Source organism: Epargyreus clarus, unplaced genomic scaffold, assembly GCF_041222505.1.
Source record: "Epargyreus clarus isolate Ecla_fem2 unplaced genomic scaffold, WU_Ecla_fem_2.2 ptg000009l, whole genome shotgun sequence".
NCBI classification, from domain to species: domain Eukaryota; kingdom Metazoa; phylum Arthropoda; class Insecta; order Lepidoptera; family Hesperiidae; genus Epargyreus; species Epargyreus clarus.
This window is the reverse complement of record NW_027332217.1, coordinates 229733-249835: the sequence shown is the minus strand read 5'-3', so window position 1 is coordinate 249835 and position 20103 is coordinate 229733. Positions and strand designations below refer to the sequence as shown.

The 20103-nt window shown below is 34.4% G+C and overlaps 1 protein-coding gene across 12 annotated transcripts in view; it reads left to right on the top strand.

Annotated features, from left to right (window-relative positions):
* Tomosyn (syntaxin-binding protein tomosyn) overlaps positions 1 to 20103 on the top strand; it is a 311646-nt gene that overhangs the window by 260575 nt on the left and 30968 nt on the right. For all 12 annotated transcript variants that reach the window (XR_012102579.1, XM_073076316.1, XM_073076314.1 and 9 more), the window contains one exon: positions 5571 to 5705. Coding sequence is in view for 10 of the 12 variants with exons in the window: in XM_073076316.1 (XP_072932417.1) it covers positions 5571 to 5705 (135 nt within the window). In the remaining 2 variants the exon portion in view is untranslated. The remainder of the gene's footprint in view (positions 1 to 5570; positions 5706 to 20103) is intronic.

Genomic DNA, 20103 nt, shown 5'->3' with positions numbered 1-20103 from the left:
ACTCCACTAACATTAATAATAAATAATATTGCCAGTTATTACTTTCCTATAAACGAAACTTGTATTACTTAACTCCCCCACTAGGAATTTCATTTCGCTTCGCAAATACGAGCAAATCGCACACGGTTAACGGAAAATTCGGTCCAATGGTCTCATTTCAACTCGACTTGAAATTGACTTTAAACCCTTCCTCTATTTACGAAGCAAAATCCATTCGGACTCTTTAATTTTCACTCTCTATAACGTGAGAGGAATCCGACGCTTTCTTTTGTCTATCACGTTGTAGCTGTTAATGTATGATTTTTTTACCGGACTACAACATAACCCTCCCTGGTTATGTGTTTCAAAGTCATTATTTAGCACATCCTATAGCCATTGGATTTAAACATATTGGTTTTGTTCGATTTGTCAAAATAGTGAGAGTAACTTTTAAACAGTAATTTATAAACAGTCAGAATTTTCTTTTTTGTAATAATCCTCTAGTATTTTTAATATAATTAATGTTTAGTACGGTTTTTTCATATATTTGGCTTAAATGTATGAGGCAAAACGTTCTCACATTACTCTTGAAGTCAGCGCTCTTTTCGGCGTAATGCGTGGTTTTATCTGTAAGAGTTTCGACGTTAAAAATGATAATTTGACGACGTTGGCGCTAAACGTGGCATTTTACACCCAATAGCGGGCTGAGAGCGTCGTAAAGAATAATCGTGCGTAGTGCGACGCCCTCAGCAAGCTTTTTACAAAATAACAAAATGGCCGCGTTGCCGCGCAACCGAAATGGCGGCACGTTAATGACATTCATGCAAATAGCAACCGGAAAATGTTGCCAGAATATATATTTTTAAACCCTTTGCATAAAAATGTGTTATGAATTATTTTATCAGAATTTAATAGGTTTTTCATTAATGTATTCTGTAAAAACGGAAAAAGCAAGAACATAGAAGTAACCCCAAAATAATCGTCCAATTCTCATTTTATGAAACTTCAGATTCTACTTAGGAAAAACTAAGCTTTTTCTGTAACTTCGTGCCTTTGGACTGTAATCTTAAATTATAACTGTACAATCGGTATAATGCTGGCAATTCTATTTTCGACACATAATGATATGGTTTTCATTATTTTATTTCCAGACTATATAACGGGCATGGTCTAAAAAAAAGCGGTTTAATTGAATCCCAAACTCCCATAATCGTAGCAATAATGTACCATTCTAAAGGCTAATCATACAAAAAAATATCAAAACCCTTCCATTAAATTTTTCATGACAAATAAATAAATGGACAATTTAAATTTTTACACTGATATAGATTGTGGACATAAAAGTTTATCTTGTAGAACATAATTGCTTCGCCAACTAATTCAGGCCTGAATATAGATGCGGGGGACTTAAATTCAGCGGTTTAATGCTTAGCTCAGGACCGTTTAGTATGCAAAATAAAAATCGTAAAAGTTAATGTCGCGTGTGTTGCCATTGTACAAAATCAGGCGTCCGCTGATTACTTGCACAGATAAAATAATTTTGTTTTTATCTGTGACGCTCCGTTCGCGCCCAACCGAATTATTTCGTTTTCAATCTGTAACCGGTACAAGTTTAATTAAATACGAATCGGACGTGGAGTCAGATGTCGATTTTACTCGTGTTTGATTAAAAATTAAATTAATATGGGTGTAAAATACTTTCAACGAATTTACAACGGCTTTTTGTAACATCAATCGATCTTAATAAAAATCTTTTGTTTGACCTAGATGTTTAACAATAAATTTTTAACATCCTCTTTAATTAATTTAGCTAAGTAACACTATTTTATGTGTTCTAATTCAGTTTATTAATTGTCTGAATGTCATTAATATTATGTTTTTTAATATTACATTGTAAACATTATATCAAAGGATATCATATTGAATATTTGATAGAGTAGTTACGAATTGACATCAGTAATATTCCCAAATATTAATACCTCAGGTAATTTTTTCCAAAAATCAGTTATAGAATTATGTTTAACAAATATGGTCAGACACTCATTTCCTATTTTGCCGTTGACCTAACTAATAATTTTCAATTTCGTAGTTTATGACTAGTTTAATTTCTCCACGAAGTTTATTCCCCCGATACTTCCCAATGCATTGGTGCATAGCTGCAACCGCTCCATACCACGTGCTCCAACACAACTTAAACTAGAGTTCCCTCAACGAGTTGGCCAGAAATGTTAACGATGTAACTTACCTGAAACGCTTTCTGGGAAACTTAACCTCATCTCGAAGCGTCATTTCCAGGAATATTCCCGGTAGTTACCGAGTTCTGAGAGCGATCTGTCCAAGTTTATGTCCACAACTAGAAACTCCGGTCACTCCGGCAAGTAAAATTGGCCAAGTCAACAGTGAACTCAATGCAGTTTCGGAACTGTCGCCCGTATCGCAATGCGGGTAACCAAACTACTAAAATTTAGTTACAAATTAGGAACAAGATGTTTATGTACAAACGAATTGAATTCAATTTGAATATTTGTAGCGTATAGTACAATTTAATGGTAGCAGATTCCAGTATCACAAATTGCAGTGATTATTTCCAATTTACAATCTGCCGTTGGTTGTAGGCATGTAATTTGATACTTTTATTAAATACAAATCGAACAAAAGAAAACTTAATAATACGTTATACGTTCATTTTATTTAATTATTTATGGTTCTACAACAATTTCATCTTTTCTTATTCAAATATAGAAGTAAGGATAAGAACTTATAATACAAAAAATAATAATACATTTAAAATAGGAGTGTTATCTTCAATTCCCCTTCAACTCGAAAAGCTACGATTGTTTACAATTACTACATCATAATTTTACAGCAGTGAGTCAAGTAGTCGAAACTCGGCTTCTCAATCAAGGGGTCAACGTTTGAATCCCAGGCGTACCTCTGATTTTTCAAAGTTATGTGCTTATTACAAATAATTATCACTTGGTATAACTGTGCAAGAAAACATCGTAAGGAAACCTACACCTGAAATTGGTCTAAAGATATGTGAAGTTTACACATTCGCATTTGGCCACCCTAAACGCCTTATTGAGAGGACACCTGTGTCCAACACCGAAACAGTCATGGGTTGACAAATTCTACATATTTTGAAATGGAAACCCTTGACCAGGTAGACCAACGACCTCAAGGTAACTGTTTCCTTCACATTCGATCAAACCACCATTCTTAACAACACGTACCTTTAATATTATTATGTATAAGTTAGAAGTTTTCGTCGGCTTAATTACATTAATCAGGTTAAGTATAACGACCCCGGGGGTCACGCGATGCGTCCATTACGTCAAAAATAGTTTTACGTCATTAGCCTTTGTACGATCAAAGTACTGAGGCATTGATTTACTTGCGGAAGCATTGTTGTCAAAGCCCTAATGTTCTTTAACCATTTGTTACTAAAACACTACCAATTGCATGGAAAGTTAAATATAACAATAACTTAGGGTGGGTTGCATCGAAAGCCCGGTTAAAATTAGCGTTAAAGTTAAATATTACAGTAACTTTGACGGTAGCGATGGAATGTAAAAATATCTGTGTTGCATCAATTGATTTGTCATTAACGTCATTTGTGTCGCTGTCACCGCAGTTATTAGTCCATAATGACAGATAGGGAAGTTGACAAATACAGTAACTTTAACCGATGGAAATCGAGCGGTTAAAGTTAAGTATTAGTTATGACGTAATTTCAATCTCAGCTAAAATGGTGCAACTAATTATTTTTTAACCATGGATTTGACGGTTAGTTAGGCTTCTGTAAATGTTAAAGTTACATGATGCAACCTAGCCTTAGTAGCGATGGAATGTAACAATTCTGTGTTGCACCAATTTATTTATCACTAGCAGTACCCGCGGCATCGCCCGGTTTTTGTTCAATCATAATAAAATATAGCCTATAGCACCCCTGATTAGTGTACCTTTCTGATTATGAAAGAATTTTCATGATCGGGTCAGTACTTCCGAAGATTAGCACTTACAAACAAACAAACTTACAAACTTTACCTCTTTATAATATTAATAGATTAATGTCTTTTGTGTCGCTGTCGCCATAATTTTTAGTCGATGTTGACAGTTGGTACTTGACAAATGCAATAACTTTAACCGATCAAAATCGACCGGTTAACGTTAAGTGTTATGACGTAATTACAACTTCATTTAACATGGTGCAACTAATAGATTTAAAACCATGATGCAACACACACTATATTCAGCAAAGCTTATTCATGATAATGTCAAAGTCTTGGCATAATATAGCGAATATTAAGTTCTCTACAACACAAAACTTTCAATAACTAAAACACTATTATATATTCATGAGATTCTTGAAACGCCCATGTATTGTATACACATTATTATGTTTAAAATTTATTCACGAAGTTTTATTTGTACTTTGTTTCTTGTTTCACTGCAAGCATAGTATATTTTTCTACATCGAATTGATTAGAGCACCATATGAACTCGATACGGTACTCAATACTTCCGGGCAAGTCTACATAATTTCACTTACAATCTTACATTACGAGTAACAGCAAATTTGTGATATACTTTATGTCAATTTGTAGATAATGAAGAGCATATTTTCGTACCTACATATACAGGCATAATGAGAAACAGACATTTTGCTCATTACCGTTCTACTATACGTCCTTTTCAACAGTTGGACGTTTTATTGTAAAGGCAACTTGCTAATTAGACGTATTTCTCAATAGTCTAAGATATTTTGGGTACCTGGATGTTTTGCTACATAAGAGGATCCTGTGTTATTATCAATTAAGCACAAATACTTATTACTTTCTTTTAATGTTTTTTTTACCTTACAATTATTAAATATAAAGAAATATAACAGACAAGATTTTACTATCGCGTATGTTCGTGTAACTACACAGAATGTTTTTACAAAATTTCAAGTGACGTCATTCAAGTAGCAAGTTGTTTGCTAAGGCGCAAGCCGTTTCCAGCTCTCGTTGCGGACGCCTGGGGATTTGCAGATCGTATCAATGGCTATCTGAGAAAGCTATTTTCCGCTTTTTAAACCGCTAAATGTGCAAGTAAACGCAGTTGGTTTATCTACAGGCAATCTTTTAAATGTGACTGCCGTTTACGAAATAAATGTGTTAGATATTTTTTTGAAATCGGAATCCTGTTTATTTACCGTTTTTCTGTTGTTTTAAGGTTTCCGATTATTTTCAGGATTGCAATTTTATTGTAAATGCTTCGACTCTTAAGCGTATTCTTCGAATGTAGGATTCTAAAATAAATTGCATAACTATAGACATAAGTTTCATAGGTTGCCGCTGTTACGTTTTCCCGAATTCTATTGTATATTTTTAAAATATAAAGGATCTCAGAATAATCGGTTTTTAAATTTTCGAACGGAAATAACATATTCGAATTTGTACCAAGAGTCACCGAAGCTCCCATAGTTACTTTAAGAAAACATTCATCAAGGTTAGAAATACGGCCATAGGAGTTTCCTCTTGGAGTCAACGACCTTATTCACCGACACCCATCAACGTCACATCTAACCACGGCAATATTGTTCCCAGTATCACGTGCCTGCACCTGCCGCTGCAGTCCAAGTGGATCCACGTGGGCACGGAGCGCGGCAACGTGCACGTGGTCAACATCGAGACCTTCGTGCTCAGCGGCTACGTCATCAACTGGAACAAGGCCATCGAAGTGTGAGTAGTCATTTGTTGTTTAATTCGTCAGAAATGGATTACGCTAGTAATAACTATGAAAAAATAAAGTTACAAGTACGTTAAAATAAGTTAACGGTTGTGTTTAACTTAATATGTGTGAGGTGCATGTATTTGTGTGTATGTGTATGTGGTGTATAAGATTTTTTTTACACGAACGCTGTTGTGTGTAGAGCTATAATGGGAGTACGGTATCTTAGTATATGGTATTTTTGTATATCTATGTTAAACTGCCATTTCGTTTTAATTAATAAGTTATACATGATTTAAAATTTGTCACGTTGAATATGAATGAATAAAGAATGAAATATAGATTTATCCAAAGGTATAAAACGTTACAAAGTGAAATTTGAATAATATTATAAAGTTATATGTTTTAAAAACAATTTAAACATTTTACAAGTTCGTTATGAAAACTCATAATCAAACTGAAAAGGTTATTACACTTATTACAATATGTGTAAGACGCTTAATACTGACATGCTAAAAAATATCCAAAAATACTTATTAAAAACTAATAAAAGATGCTTTGTACCATTTATACTCAACAATTAATCATGCTTTCCTCCAAAAAAACAGAAATCAATTACTGGCACGTAATTAATAGAGCAGAAGCTAATAATACTTATAAATAGGGAAGACGATATTATTTAATACAAAAGGGTACTTCATCCCCCTTATATACTTCCCAGCTAATTTCAAAACAACCGTCATCTATCCGCTGTCCCCACGAATCTTGTTCTCTGCAATTTGGACCCTTAATGGCTTAACGAGAACCGGACGGCGCTATTAAAGGACCCTACCTATATCCATCTCCTTCTAATTCAAGGAGAATACTATCCGTCTCAGTCTAATACCGAGTCAGCGAGATTATAAATGAGAATACGGCATTGTTATTAAATATTTCAATGGGTAGCGTAACGCCGTCTGTATAATTTACTGTTGTAATCGAAAACTTCGAAGAAACTGGTTCGATCAAGTCACATAAATTTAAGATTTCCTTCTTCCAAAAAATTGAAAACTAGCATATTTACTACACCCCCCCCCCCCTGCCAGCCGTGAATAAAGTGAAAAAACCTGCACACTCAAAAATAATGTCTTCTTTAGTTCCTTATTGTTTTAAAATATACTTATTGTATACCTTTGTGAGTTATGTGTTCTACAAAACTAAAATTGGCGTAGAAATCTTGAAAATCCCATTGTAAAATGTCTCCAAAATTGAGTTACGACCCACCGACCCGAAACCCGTCGGACATTAACTACCGATTAGAGACCCACCATGAATTTTAATGAGGATGTAGAGCCCCAATTATTGAAATAGTTCCGAACGGCGTTAACGGATTTGTACCTCAAGTGTAAGGACCAGTCGAAATTTACAAATGAATTTTCTTATTGGCCTAGCCAGTGCCGTCTTCGATCCATTACTGTCCCACTGTTGGGCATAGGTGTCCTCTCTGAGTGAAGTTTAGGTCGTAATACCGTGCTGAGAATTTGCGAATTGGTCGACTTCACGGACCTTTAATAACTTTAATAATTTCTTCAATATGTATTCCTTCATCGTTACAACAGGCAATATTTAATTTCTAATATGCACATAATTTTGAAAAATCAGAGATGCGTGCCTAAAATTCGAACTTTGGATACCCCGATTAGAAGCACAGTTTCAAGCACTAGGCTGTCACCGCATATATATGTATTAGCCAAACCCCACAAAAATATTTTAACAATAATTTTACGCAGACATCTTATTTAGCACAATGTTAATATATTAAGTTTTCACGCCGCACCAAAATCCCCGTAGGAATTTTCGCTTCCCTAAATTTATTACAAACAGGAAATTTAATAGAAATAATCTGCGGAACATGATAATTTTAATAAAATATGTATGCAGCGTATCTTTCCTGCTTTTATGGGCTTTACAGGAACTGTAGGTTATTGGATATACTTGTATTTGCGACTTAAATAATTTGGTAATATTTACGCTATTCTTCAATTTCATGCCCTCTAACTTTGTAAAGATAAGCTACAGGTTTGAAACTTATCCTCTCATGCCCATTATTAAAACTCCATCTATCCGATGTTTTGTCCACCAAAGTTTCAAAATTGACTATTGCTGCCTACTAGAAGCTATCAAATTTCGTATTACAAATTAATTATACTCGTAACTTGCTTAAATGGCAACGGAAAAATCGTGGGTATTACACGACTAAGATTGCTTTAAGACATGTTTTCATGAAGGTGTAAAGGCTGCCAATGCACACTTAGTCAGCCCGGTGGACTCCGACGTAAACCACACTTTGAGAAAAAACCCGCGTCCAGCAACGGCACGGTAATGCGTTGACAACTATAACGTAGGGCCTGTGAAATAATACTACTATGCAGTAATAAGGGTGGTAACATCGATAGTGAAAACATAATTCACCCCTTCTAATACACGTCGATAAAGGTAAAACGCTCATGCTGTGTGCAGATAAACCCCATAATCCGCGCTATTATTGGACCAACAAACGTCGACGCAGTGTTTACAGTTCAAACACGTTATAACTGGTTATAACCAGTGGCCATAAACCACGTACCGCTATAAAATAACAAATAATTTACGGCGATACCGTGGTATTCTGGTCAGTTTGTCATAAAGAGTTATCTTTGAACACCGCTGGAATTGCCACTACTATATTGTACTGAAGTGCTCATTCAAGTAAGGCTAGATAAACCTAGATTAGTAAAATGTGGAGTACAAAAGAGATTTTCAAGTCTCATTTAACTCAGATCAAATCTAGGTACTGGTTGAGACGAACTTGAAATAAGTGTAATTCATGTAAAAACGTAAGACCTTAAACAAATATTATAAGTGTTTCTTAGATTAATCTAACATTTTTAGAAACGTCTTCAATATCTTCCTTTTCTGACTGGATAGACTTCAAACAACTTAAAAACGTTTTCCCTTTTTAAAGAACTTTGAAGCGTGTAGGTCTGCTCCCGGTGTTTCCCTTCAACGTTTAAACAACAACAATTGCTAATAACTTCGAAAAATCAGAGGTGCCTGAAATTTTACCCTCGGACCTTAAGACTTAGAAAAGTTTGGAAACAGATTAAAAGAATATTTCAAACCATTATAATAACTAGTAGACTGGTAATATCCATGAGTAATAAACTTATAGTACCTTGTCAAAATATTTCTTTTAATATACATTTCAGTTCAATTAACTACTCTACTTCGATACCTACATCTTACAAATATTTGTGTTACGAATACATAATGTACGATCGTTAAAGGAATAAGTTGTGACATGAATGCCACCCTCCCACGCGGAATTGGATCGCTCCAGTAACTTAATTTGTTACTCACATCGAGTATTCGACGGGACGCGAACGAGAGCATGATTGATTAAACTTTGATTGAGTAGCTAACGTCTTTCTTTATTAACCTCCTACACGGCTTAAGAAGACACGCTACTTTGAGCATTGGCGATTCGCGTTTGGGCGATTGGATTGGCGGTTTCGAAAACGCGCGTTTTTAACCGGCTTCGAAAAGGAAAAGGTATTTGGCTATATGTATTTTTTGTGCCTGCATTATAATGTGTCGTGTTTTTGCGTTCATATGGTACATCAAGTGTCGAAAAGAAGCTGCGATTGGCGCTCAAAAGGGTGACGCGTTTGAATGCTGCATCTAGCTTTCGAAAAGCAGCTAAATCATTGACCGCTGATGAATGAAATGAAATGAAATATATTTATTTTGTATAGGCCAACGGCGGCACTTGCAAATTGTCAGTGACAATATTTTCTCTTTTTTTTGGCTAAAATCGCAAGTCTGTTAAGGCCCTTAGAAACCTACGTGTTAGATATTTTTCTCATTCGTACCACTACTCAGGGCTTAAGTAAGCTGTTACTTGCCTATTTAAACTTTAATGTTTATTCAGACCATATGGTATTAAATTACAATGCAAAGTAATTTAAACGATAGGTACTAGAAAATATTTCACACATTTTGCTTATAATAAATCTGCATTTGAGTGGCGCCAATTCGGAGATTATGTAGAGCAGTGGATCTCCAGAGATATAGATGGATATGAACACTGCAAAATATATTATACATTTATTTATATTTGGTTTCCCTTTATCCCAAAGCTTATAAACGAACACAAAAGATTACTCTCCCGGGCATTTACTTAATACTTAAAATAAATAAATATTAAATTCAGAATAACATTTAACGAAAAACAACGGAGCGTGTAACGGAACGTGATTAACGCGCGTTCAATATTCGCGCCAAAATTCAAAGAAAAAAGCGACAATCATTAATCCTTTACGGTTGCGAAAATACCGGAGGGACCAGTATATTTTTTATTGTTTGTTTTGTATTTTGTTCATGAAAAGAAAAAAATAACAGTAATATTTATTGTTATCACCGCAAATTATTACAGTAATGAAACTTTATTTTAAAACATTCCCAAAAGCTTTCATACAAGCCAGTTTTTATTTTACTTTAAAGTATTACGCTCACATGAAGTTTAATGCTCATTTTGTTTACACAATTTTTACAATGATAGAGCTAAAAAAGAACATTTTACTTTTTTCGATGATAATCATATTTAAGTATAGATATCTCACCGCCTTGTAATTAAAGGAAGCTGTTAAATTACTTAAACTGCTGACAGTTCTGTCAGCCATTTAATGGCTGTCATGGTGTAATTTACGCGGCACAATGCCGACATGCGCAGTTAAGACACGAAATCGAAGAAAAAGTGCGGAGAAATATCGTTTCATTCGTAAATGATCTTAAAACTACATTTTTTAATATTTTTCAAACTGGAAAATAGATGACAGTGACAATTGTCAAAAGGTTACATTTTCTTGTTAGGAACGAGTAATCTTTACAAATCTATGATGATAATGTAGTCTAAAATTTCTATCATCTAACTAGAGTTCGAAAATGATTTTATGAAACACGATAATGTTGCTAAGTTTTCATCCATATATCCATTAAAACTTTCCTGTTTACTCTTATTTATATTATAATATATTGCTAACAAGCCAGCGCTATTTTATAACTCGTACGCTATAATAACGAGCGGTACCGACGTCCTGTAATTAAGACGTCGGACCCAGTTTGTGAAGTTAGCGTGCTGCAACATTCATGTTTATGTTAATACAGCTTTTTCAATAACATTTATGTTTTGTTTATAATTATTGCAACACCTTTTCCAATATTATATGATCAAATGCTTGTTGCGTTTTAAATACTGACCTTAACATTGTTTTTATTCAAAGTCACTTGTTCTGTAGTTTATTCTTAAACATTCGCAAACGTTTATATATGGAAATGTTAAAAATAAAAACTCTTCTAGTAAATTTTTATATTTGCAGAGAAAAACAAAAAAATATGTTAGTTAGAACCACAGACCTGTATTTGTTTTGTGTTGTAACGTATAATATAATCATTAAAGTTTCTGCTAAAATATCATTTTTTGGCTTGTTAATGAACAAACCGACATTTTGTTCGAAAATAGTTTACTTAAAAATATATAGAAGCCAATACCACATCCGCCGCCGCCTTCTGGTCTAATTAGAGGCGAAAGCGCTAACACCGACTAATTGTCACGCGTCTGAGGGATTTTGTGAATTTCTCTGTGAACAACGCTATTATTTTTTTATGTTGGAAAACATTATTGCTTAATACAACCTGTATTAAGGCTTAAATAACTAAGTAACTAATGTTACGCCACGTAAAATTACTGGTGAGGTCTTAATCCATGGTTGGTTCGTTATTACTGAAAGTCGGTGCTGAATCCAATTTTTATATCGCACTATTGAACACAGTTCTTTTTTCACAAGTTTCTAAAGCATACTGGACCACGATTCTCCAATGCGTAGTGAGGTTGGGAGCTACAGGTTATGACCATCTCAATTTTGTATCGAATGTTTCCAAACCAACCATCAGGCCTCCAACAAGGTTTAACAACTGCTATCAAGAATTCAACCTTCAACGACGACTTAACAAAAGTGGGTAAATATCACGCGTCCTTCCCTTACCCGGAACCAGGCAAACACGTGATATTTACCCACTAGTAGTCTACACATCTAACTTCCGACCTCACCTATCGTAACTTAACTAGTAGACCAGCTACGATCCACGCGCTACGGTGCTACGCGTGCTACATCCTAAGTGCGTCCTTAATGCCAGTCGTAGCGTCGTAGCCGGATGTACTGTGAAATGGCGATAAAGGCTGACCACGGCCGCATGGGGGTGATTAGGCACGACGGCACTAATCCCGGGTAATTGTTGGGTCTGTGGGAGGATATCTTTTTTGTAAGCTTTTGTATAAATTCTATGCTGAGATTTCTAAATGAGGCTTTCCTTTTGAAATAAAATTATAAAACTACTGCTTTTATTATAAGAGTTTTAAAGAATATACCAATTAGAATGTAAGCAGTAATTATACTTTCAAATTTAATTGGTACTTTAGTTTTTTTTTCTAGAAAATATATTTATTATGATGTGATTTATTGATGAAAATTATGTGCTGTAAAATTAATATATGACTTCGGCTGCAAAATTCAGGTTTACGCACCCAAATTCACCAAAGAATGCTATTTAAATCAATTATTAACATTTATTTTTAAAAATGAAAAAGAGCAATATATGACAAAGCACTTCTGGTATCTCTCACCTTTGAACCATTTATATATCAGGATTAGATTTAGATTATATTTAGATTCAAGATATCAGGATACCTTATTATAATATTAATTCGCTAAAAACATTTGAGTTGCGTCATATATCCCAGCATAGATAAGCTTCAAATTGCATAGATCCAACTACAATAATCCATTTATCAAGATCCGATACATTATACACTCGTGTACCGTCTTCATGCGAGAAACAGATAACCACGATCTGAATACCAAACAATTGATTAGCAACATCTAGACGCAGAGATCTCGGATTCTGTATCGAAACAATCAGAGCAGTCACGGATGCTGCATACACAATGCACTCGAATAAGCTTGACGTATGTAAATGTGAGGCTGTATTGCGGGTTTCAATGCAAATTGGTTTTTACTAGTTGTGACTGCGGTGTTACTTGCGACAAAATTATATGGTGATATATTATGGTGAATAAAATGGTTATTTGAAGTATTTGTACACATTTTAAAACTAATATAATTTAGTAGCTTAAATAAACAAATAGTATTGTATTTTTTACAAACATTATTTATACACTTTATACCTTAAACCGACAGATGCGTGGCAACGCCCGAACTCTTGAGGTGGTCAAGCTTAAGATGGTCATATGTAAGTCAGCCGGCTCTGCTATCTGTTCAGACGCGTATTTGATACGCTATAGTATATTAGCAACCTTATGAACTCGGCAATTATTATTATAATCATCTTAAAACATATACAGTTGTATAAAAACTAACAAAAAATCTTATTATTTGTCAAGCCAGCCATGTTTCGTTTTTTGCACACAACATTACCCTCTCGGTGCGCTTAAATATAAATTTTAAATTATTCCATTCACAGTATATGTAATTAAAATTATAATAATACTCGTATAAATGAGAGTTTGCCTCATTAGTATTGTTTGAACAGGAACAAAGAGCTTTGTTCAGTGCGCCGCCGCGGGCCACACACGTCCTGCATATACAATATTGCATTTATGAAACTGTAATAAATTTATTCCATGAAATAATTTGTTGTTATCTATATTCTTTATTATTTTCGGTTTACTGTTGGATGTATTTTATGTGCACTGAAATATTTGGTGATTTACTGGGAATTGGGAATCGATTTTGACGGTACAAAGGCTTTTCACTCCTGAAAATATTTCAGCTTCCTAGAATCATACTCGTGAATACACAAGAAATTCTCGTTTAATATTAAAATATTTTTATATAGAACATTGATAGAAATTATATATTTTAGTTAAATATAAGTTATTATGATATTGAGTTAACGATGACTTTGCAATTAATATTTATCTGCTTGTTTCAAGAATAATTGCGCAAAAACTTCTAAAATAATCAACTTTAATCTAGATGTTTTTAATTTAACGGTAGATAGTGAATGGATTAAGTCAGACAAAAGATAAATAAAACGGTGTAAATATAAGCGTAATGTAACAAACCTGCTAACAACTTATGACATGTTTGTTATTAAGGGTTAATTAGGGTATCCTCTTAAATTTCCAAATGTTATCTAACTCATAACTTTTTCAGCTCGCGTAAAACCTATTTCATACCCACGCTTCGTAAACAGCACACCTTCACAAAGGCTTCAATTAACTATAATTCACTGCACGCTTTAGAATAACGTTGAACGCAAATTACAGGGCGGGCGGAGGGCGCTGTTCCCGCCCGCCCTTTGAAACTTTACACATGACATTCGATGTTATTTAAATTACTATTATTTTATGTGTTTAACATTTTATGTTAACGTAAAGAAAGTCTTATAAATATTTAAAATGTTTTCTTAGAAATGCTAATACACCATATATCATAATCTGCTGAGTTCACAATTTTGTTATAATAATAATAATAATAATAATAAAATACAATATTAGTAGTATATCAAAGTGTCTACATATGTCATACTTCGTACATACTCTATATCAATATACGAATAAAACAATCAGTCACACAAACATTTGATGATGACAGAGCCTATCATGAATGAAAAAAAAGTGATAATAAACGAAATTAAGGTGGTAGGTTTGAAGGTGGTAGTACCCTTTGAGGGGTTGACTCCGGCGGCACCACCGCCACACCTTTTTTTGTCTAATAACAACAATGTTAGGCTCTGCTGTGATCCGTTTTGAAGGGTGTGGTAAGGGAGACATACTTTTCCGAGGTGTTCCAGCTTAGTCCTCAGGAGTAGCGGCGCATCTGTGGCCGACCTCAGGTAGGAATATGTAATTCTATCTGGGGTTGATTTAAGATGTCCATGGGCGGCAGTAGCCACTTACCATCAGGGTGGACTGCATGCTCGTCTGCTACTCCTATATTATAAAAAAAAGACTGATAGTGTGCTGTTTCAACTCTACTTCATTATCGTTTGTTTCTGGTTAAAATCAAGCAAGTCAATATTCAGGCTATTTGTATGTACAAGAGCAAATTACCCGTTCGATTCACTGAACAATTGTACTCTGAAATTACAAATTGGAGGGCGCTCGTGACGGCTTTGTTGCGCCGAGGAGCTGTCACCTGCACTTGAAACTAGACCCGGTCGAATGTGAGCGGAAATAGTACGCTCCGCTCATTGACGGGTATGAAATAAAAAAAATATTGTAAATGATAAATTGTAAGTATGGACGTCTAAACATTTGAGTTTATTTTTTGTTTTGGTAATAATAAAAAAAAATATTCTTAGTAGGTACGAGTATGTTAGTTGTGTGTTTGTGTGTTATGTTACCTATGTTAAAAATCATTATCGAAAATATATAAATTTACTATTAAACATTCAGTTCAACATATATTCAATATTATGCAGAAAACACGTCCTAAAGTACCTTATAATGACGTCAAGCTGGCTTGACGTTATTATATACGTTATAACATACAAATGTTCAACGCCATTCTTTGAACTGCAATACCAAAACTGTATATAATATCAAAGCAAAGCTCTGGTTTCCATTCGATATAACAATTTGGTACAGTTTCATTGTGGAGCGCTTCGTACACCTCGTTACGCCTCGTTACCCCCCTTCCAGCTCGTTTCACTTGTCTTCGCGATCTTCACTCGCTGTGCTCATTGCTGTATGAAACTCAAATGTAACACGAAGGCTTTATTTTCAATAAACGAGTTTCAAAATTATATTTCATGTAACACGAATTATGTGTACGGTGCATTATATTGAACATTTATTATTGCCATTTTTTGTTACCTTGATTTATGTACGTATGTCATAATCTTAATGAAGGTTTGTTATAAAACCAATGAATAGTAAAAAAAACTGAAACATGAAAATATAACTTTGTGCAGATTTCGTTAATTAATGAAGTAAATAAACCATGTCATAAGTTTATTCACAAGAATCTCCATTCAGTCAAAATTCTCCGCTAAAAATAAATAATGCAAGAATCTTTTTGGTCGAAAAGCGTTTGAATACGCTTTCAATTGACCGCAAGTTTAGAGGACGGTTCGTAATGGAGGTGACAGCTTGTAATTTCCATCATACTGAAACTTGAATTTGCCTCCGAATTAATTTGCATTTAATTACACACTTTTAATGTTTATTTAGTGTACCTAAATTGATTTTTCACCTCGACACTATTGACTTATTCATTAAACTTTAAATGAAAATGTTTTAATAACGTTTACAGTTTTTCTTTTTTTTTTTCTTTTTGTGCATATGAGAAAGAAATTAGAACTCAGTTTGTTTTCTTTTCGTAGTATCGTATTATATTAGTCGTGTATTCCGCGAGAATAATGTTACACATAAATTATTCCACCTTGAATTTGTTGCATTGCTCGGATAAAATTTGTTTCAATACAAACAAAACTTTACTTTAAATACGCCGAAAAATAAAACTGCTCCGTGCGTAAATAAGCGCATACACACGTTTTGCACCTTCCCTTTTCAGAAACTGTTGTACGTTTAATAGACGTTAAAATGTATTCCCGAATAATAAGGTGACAAGGCCATTACCTCTGTTTTAAATGCTCATTAAAATGCAACGAGCTCTGTCAGCAGGGAGGCAAGACAGGGAATGCAGTTTGCTTGTTAAATTTTAAAATTGAGCGTCCCAATATCCTGCCCGCCCGCCCCGGTAATGAGCGCGCCACACTGAATAGCAATGAGTTTTTGATTCCTCTCATAGAAATGTTTTCTGTTAGTGGCTTTATTATGAGCATTAATTAGCCATTCATTTTTTTTATAGAAATACGCTATTCGTGTCTTAAAATATTTTGACTTAATGTTGTACAAGAAACAGTTATTTATGCGTTTCTTAATCTCAACATTTGAACTATAATATAATAATCCAAAATACAAGATGTTTAAGCACAATTTTTTTTTTATTTTTTAAAATTAAACCATTAATATTTATAGAATTTTGTGAGGTATACACTCTCATATCTTTGAGAATACCTGATTAACTAAAAAAGTCATTATGAAACCTGTATATGATTTTTGCAGACCTATCTAAAAAGACTTATAATAGTAAAAGAAAAATAGAATAGAAAACTTGGGCAAAAACCAAACCTAGTAATCTTGTGGTTTCGTCTAACAGGCACATTGTGTCGTATATACTCGTAACATATCGATCAAATTAATTACATTGTGTTTCGTTCTTTGTCCCGCCGCCGGTCCATTGTCATCGTTCCCGAAACACGCCCTTTGTACTGTGACATCATTGTCCGAACTCAGCGAAATTGCGCTAAAATGATTGTCTGTCCATGTATTTGCTGGAATTATTGCCGGCGAACATTTGCGCTGGATCTCTGAATCAATGCGAATATGATTGACCCAAATTCACGTCGTGTTAACACAAATGAGATGGAGAAAATGGTTGTACATTTTATTGTTCCAAAAACATTGATTAAATAATAAAGAATTAATTCATGATTCTATCAATACTGGGCTCGTTACGCCAAAGGTTTTATTATCAATGTGGTCGATTGAGGAAAGGTTCACTTCACCACCACCAATCACCTTTGACATTTGAAAACCAACAATCTAATTCTAGTTCTACATGACGTCTAAAAGCGTTACTGTCTTTACAGTTAAAGCTAGTTTTTATTCTTGAAACATCAGAGGTATTGTGCCGAGCAGTTGCTATACGGATATCTGTACAAATTAATAAAATGGAAAATCATTCTGTTCATTTCAAATAACATGGCACCCCACAAATCATTGATGTGAATTTATATTCTGTATTATCCGTACCGATTGTTGATCCCGATTTGTGTGCGGGCTCTGGAATCATTTACCTAGTATCAACATCAATATCAGCCTACAAATTGAGTGTGAATCGGCCAGTCATCATTAACAGATTACTAGAGTGATTTATATCCGATTATTTGCTTACAATTTGACATTACCGTGTTAAACATCATATGAAATAATGGATTATTAAACAATTTGATTGGCTGATCGATTTAATAAATGACCAACTTTTGAAATTTCCTTATTTTTCACAATTTCTCACAGCAAAGACTTAGTACGGATGTCATCAAGATATGTGGCGAAATTTAAATAATATTTCCAACGGTGAGTCTTGAATATTTTCCCCTTACAAATACATTTTTTCTCAAAGTGACAATTGGAATATTAGAAACGTGCTTGGAAAGAAATTGAATAATGGTGTTGGATGTTGGAACGGTAAACGACGGCGACCCTATCTATTGACATTTGTCTGTTTGACATATTAGATTTGTTAGTTGAATTGACTGGCTCAATTCAAGTCGACAGGCGCTCATAATAAAATTATAAAACTTTCACGTTGCTAAAAATACTTTTTATGCGAATTGGAATATTTCTTGGAATATTCTAAATCGACAGATTCTGGATATGGGCCACATTATCAGGTACGATTGAAAACAGAAATGGTGGAGCATCAACTAAATAACGGATTTATTGACGTCATTCAAACTTTATGTGAACCTAATATGTCAATACATTTTCATTAGGAAGTCATCATTTTTCACGGAAACCTCTGGTTCAAATAAAACATTTTCAATTTTAAATAAAAGTTGAGCAATATCTTAATTAAAAATATAATCTGTAAATTCAAAAGTCATAAGTCACATTGTAGGCTTTCGTCATAATTGGACTTTACAACTTAGTGGGCAACCATCAAACATTTTATGACAACTTGGAATTCAGTTGCTCCCCGTAATAAACCTCTATATGGATTATGGGTGTCAGGGTTCTTGTTGCGAAGTGACTGTTTAGCCTCCAGACACGTAAGCTAGTTGAATAGTATAATATAAGTAGGTAGATGTGAATATCATAAATATATGAATAACGATGTTTACAAAGTCACATGGTACATCTCTTTTGATGGGAAATTCTTGTCATGTAGTCAATTATTATTTTGTTTTATAAATATCGTTCCTAATAATAGTACACTATTTACATAACTCCGAACATATTATGTCTTTGCCGTTATTTACGCTTACGACAAAACTGTCTACTGCTAGAACAATAGAAGATCCGCAGCATGAACTCTACCGTGTTAATTACCAGCCGGCACCGCGTCGGCCCGTCATTACTGTAAACGCTAAACTCACACACAATAAAGATCATTATAACCTCGCCCGCGGGTGGTGCCAGCCCTACCGCCACCGAACGTTCTCAATTCAAATAACTTGAGCTCATTGGTACGACGTAACGAACATCCGCCAATAGCGTAGGCCTATTGAAATTCGTAGGGCTGTCATTAAAAGTAAAAAACGCATTGTTGGATATTATTTATTAAATATTCTGCTCGCTAACAACGTCCGTCGCAGACATGGCCAGATAAAGGTATTTTTCGAAAATTTTCGTTGAAAAGATTATATCGCCGTCTGTTCGGGGAACCGTAGTGATATAAATTGTAAAGGAATCCTACATATCAGCACTTGGGACCGCTCCGCGGTATAACAAAGGCCCCGTCATGTTCTTCGAACCAAACGGTACCGTGTTAGAATTGCGTACTTATTTCACCTTTATCTTTCCTTTGAATTTATATTTTGCGTATAGAGAAAACCTGCTAAAATATCTTTATGAAGGGTAAATGTAAATGTTAACAGAATCCTACGCACCCTCAGACGCAATGGTGTTTGCTTCCATTATTTATGGTCTAGTAATTACTATATTAATATGAGATAATCTTAATTATTCATAATTCAGTATTTCCTTAGTTAAGAATCTAATTGTTCAAAAAGATTATTTACGACAACCATAATGAAAACTACACGCCTGAAAGTGCTACAGAAAGATCGTCTCTAGTATATGTGAACTCTAGCTATCCGCACTTGGCCAGGGCAGTGGATTATAGTATAAAACCTTCTCGCTCTGAGAGGAGACCTGAGCCCAGCAGTAGGACTGTAATGAGGTGAATAAGACAATATATACGTCAGAGCAGCAATTACCATTTAATATTAGATGGACGGTAAGCCGGTCTACCTACGAACTCTATTACATAGAATGAAAATAATAAAATCCGAAAATTTTACTTGAAGTCATCTTATTACATTTTATATTAAATGGATCATATAAAAAGCCCGTCCCTATAAAATATCGATTCGATTACCCCATCACTCCAAGTTGGACAGTTGGGAGGCGGCTTGGCAAATTGGATCCGTCGTCACCTGATTTTAGTCAGGAGTAACCAATTACCGGACCAAGTGGTGTGCGACGTTGGCCAGTTGGATATGATTTAAATGAAATAA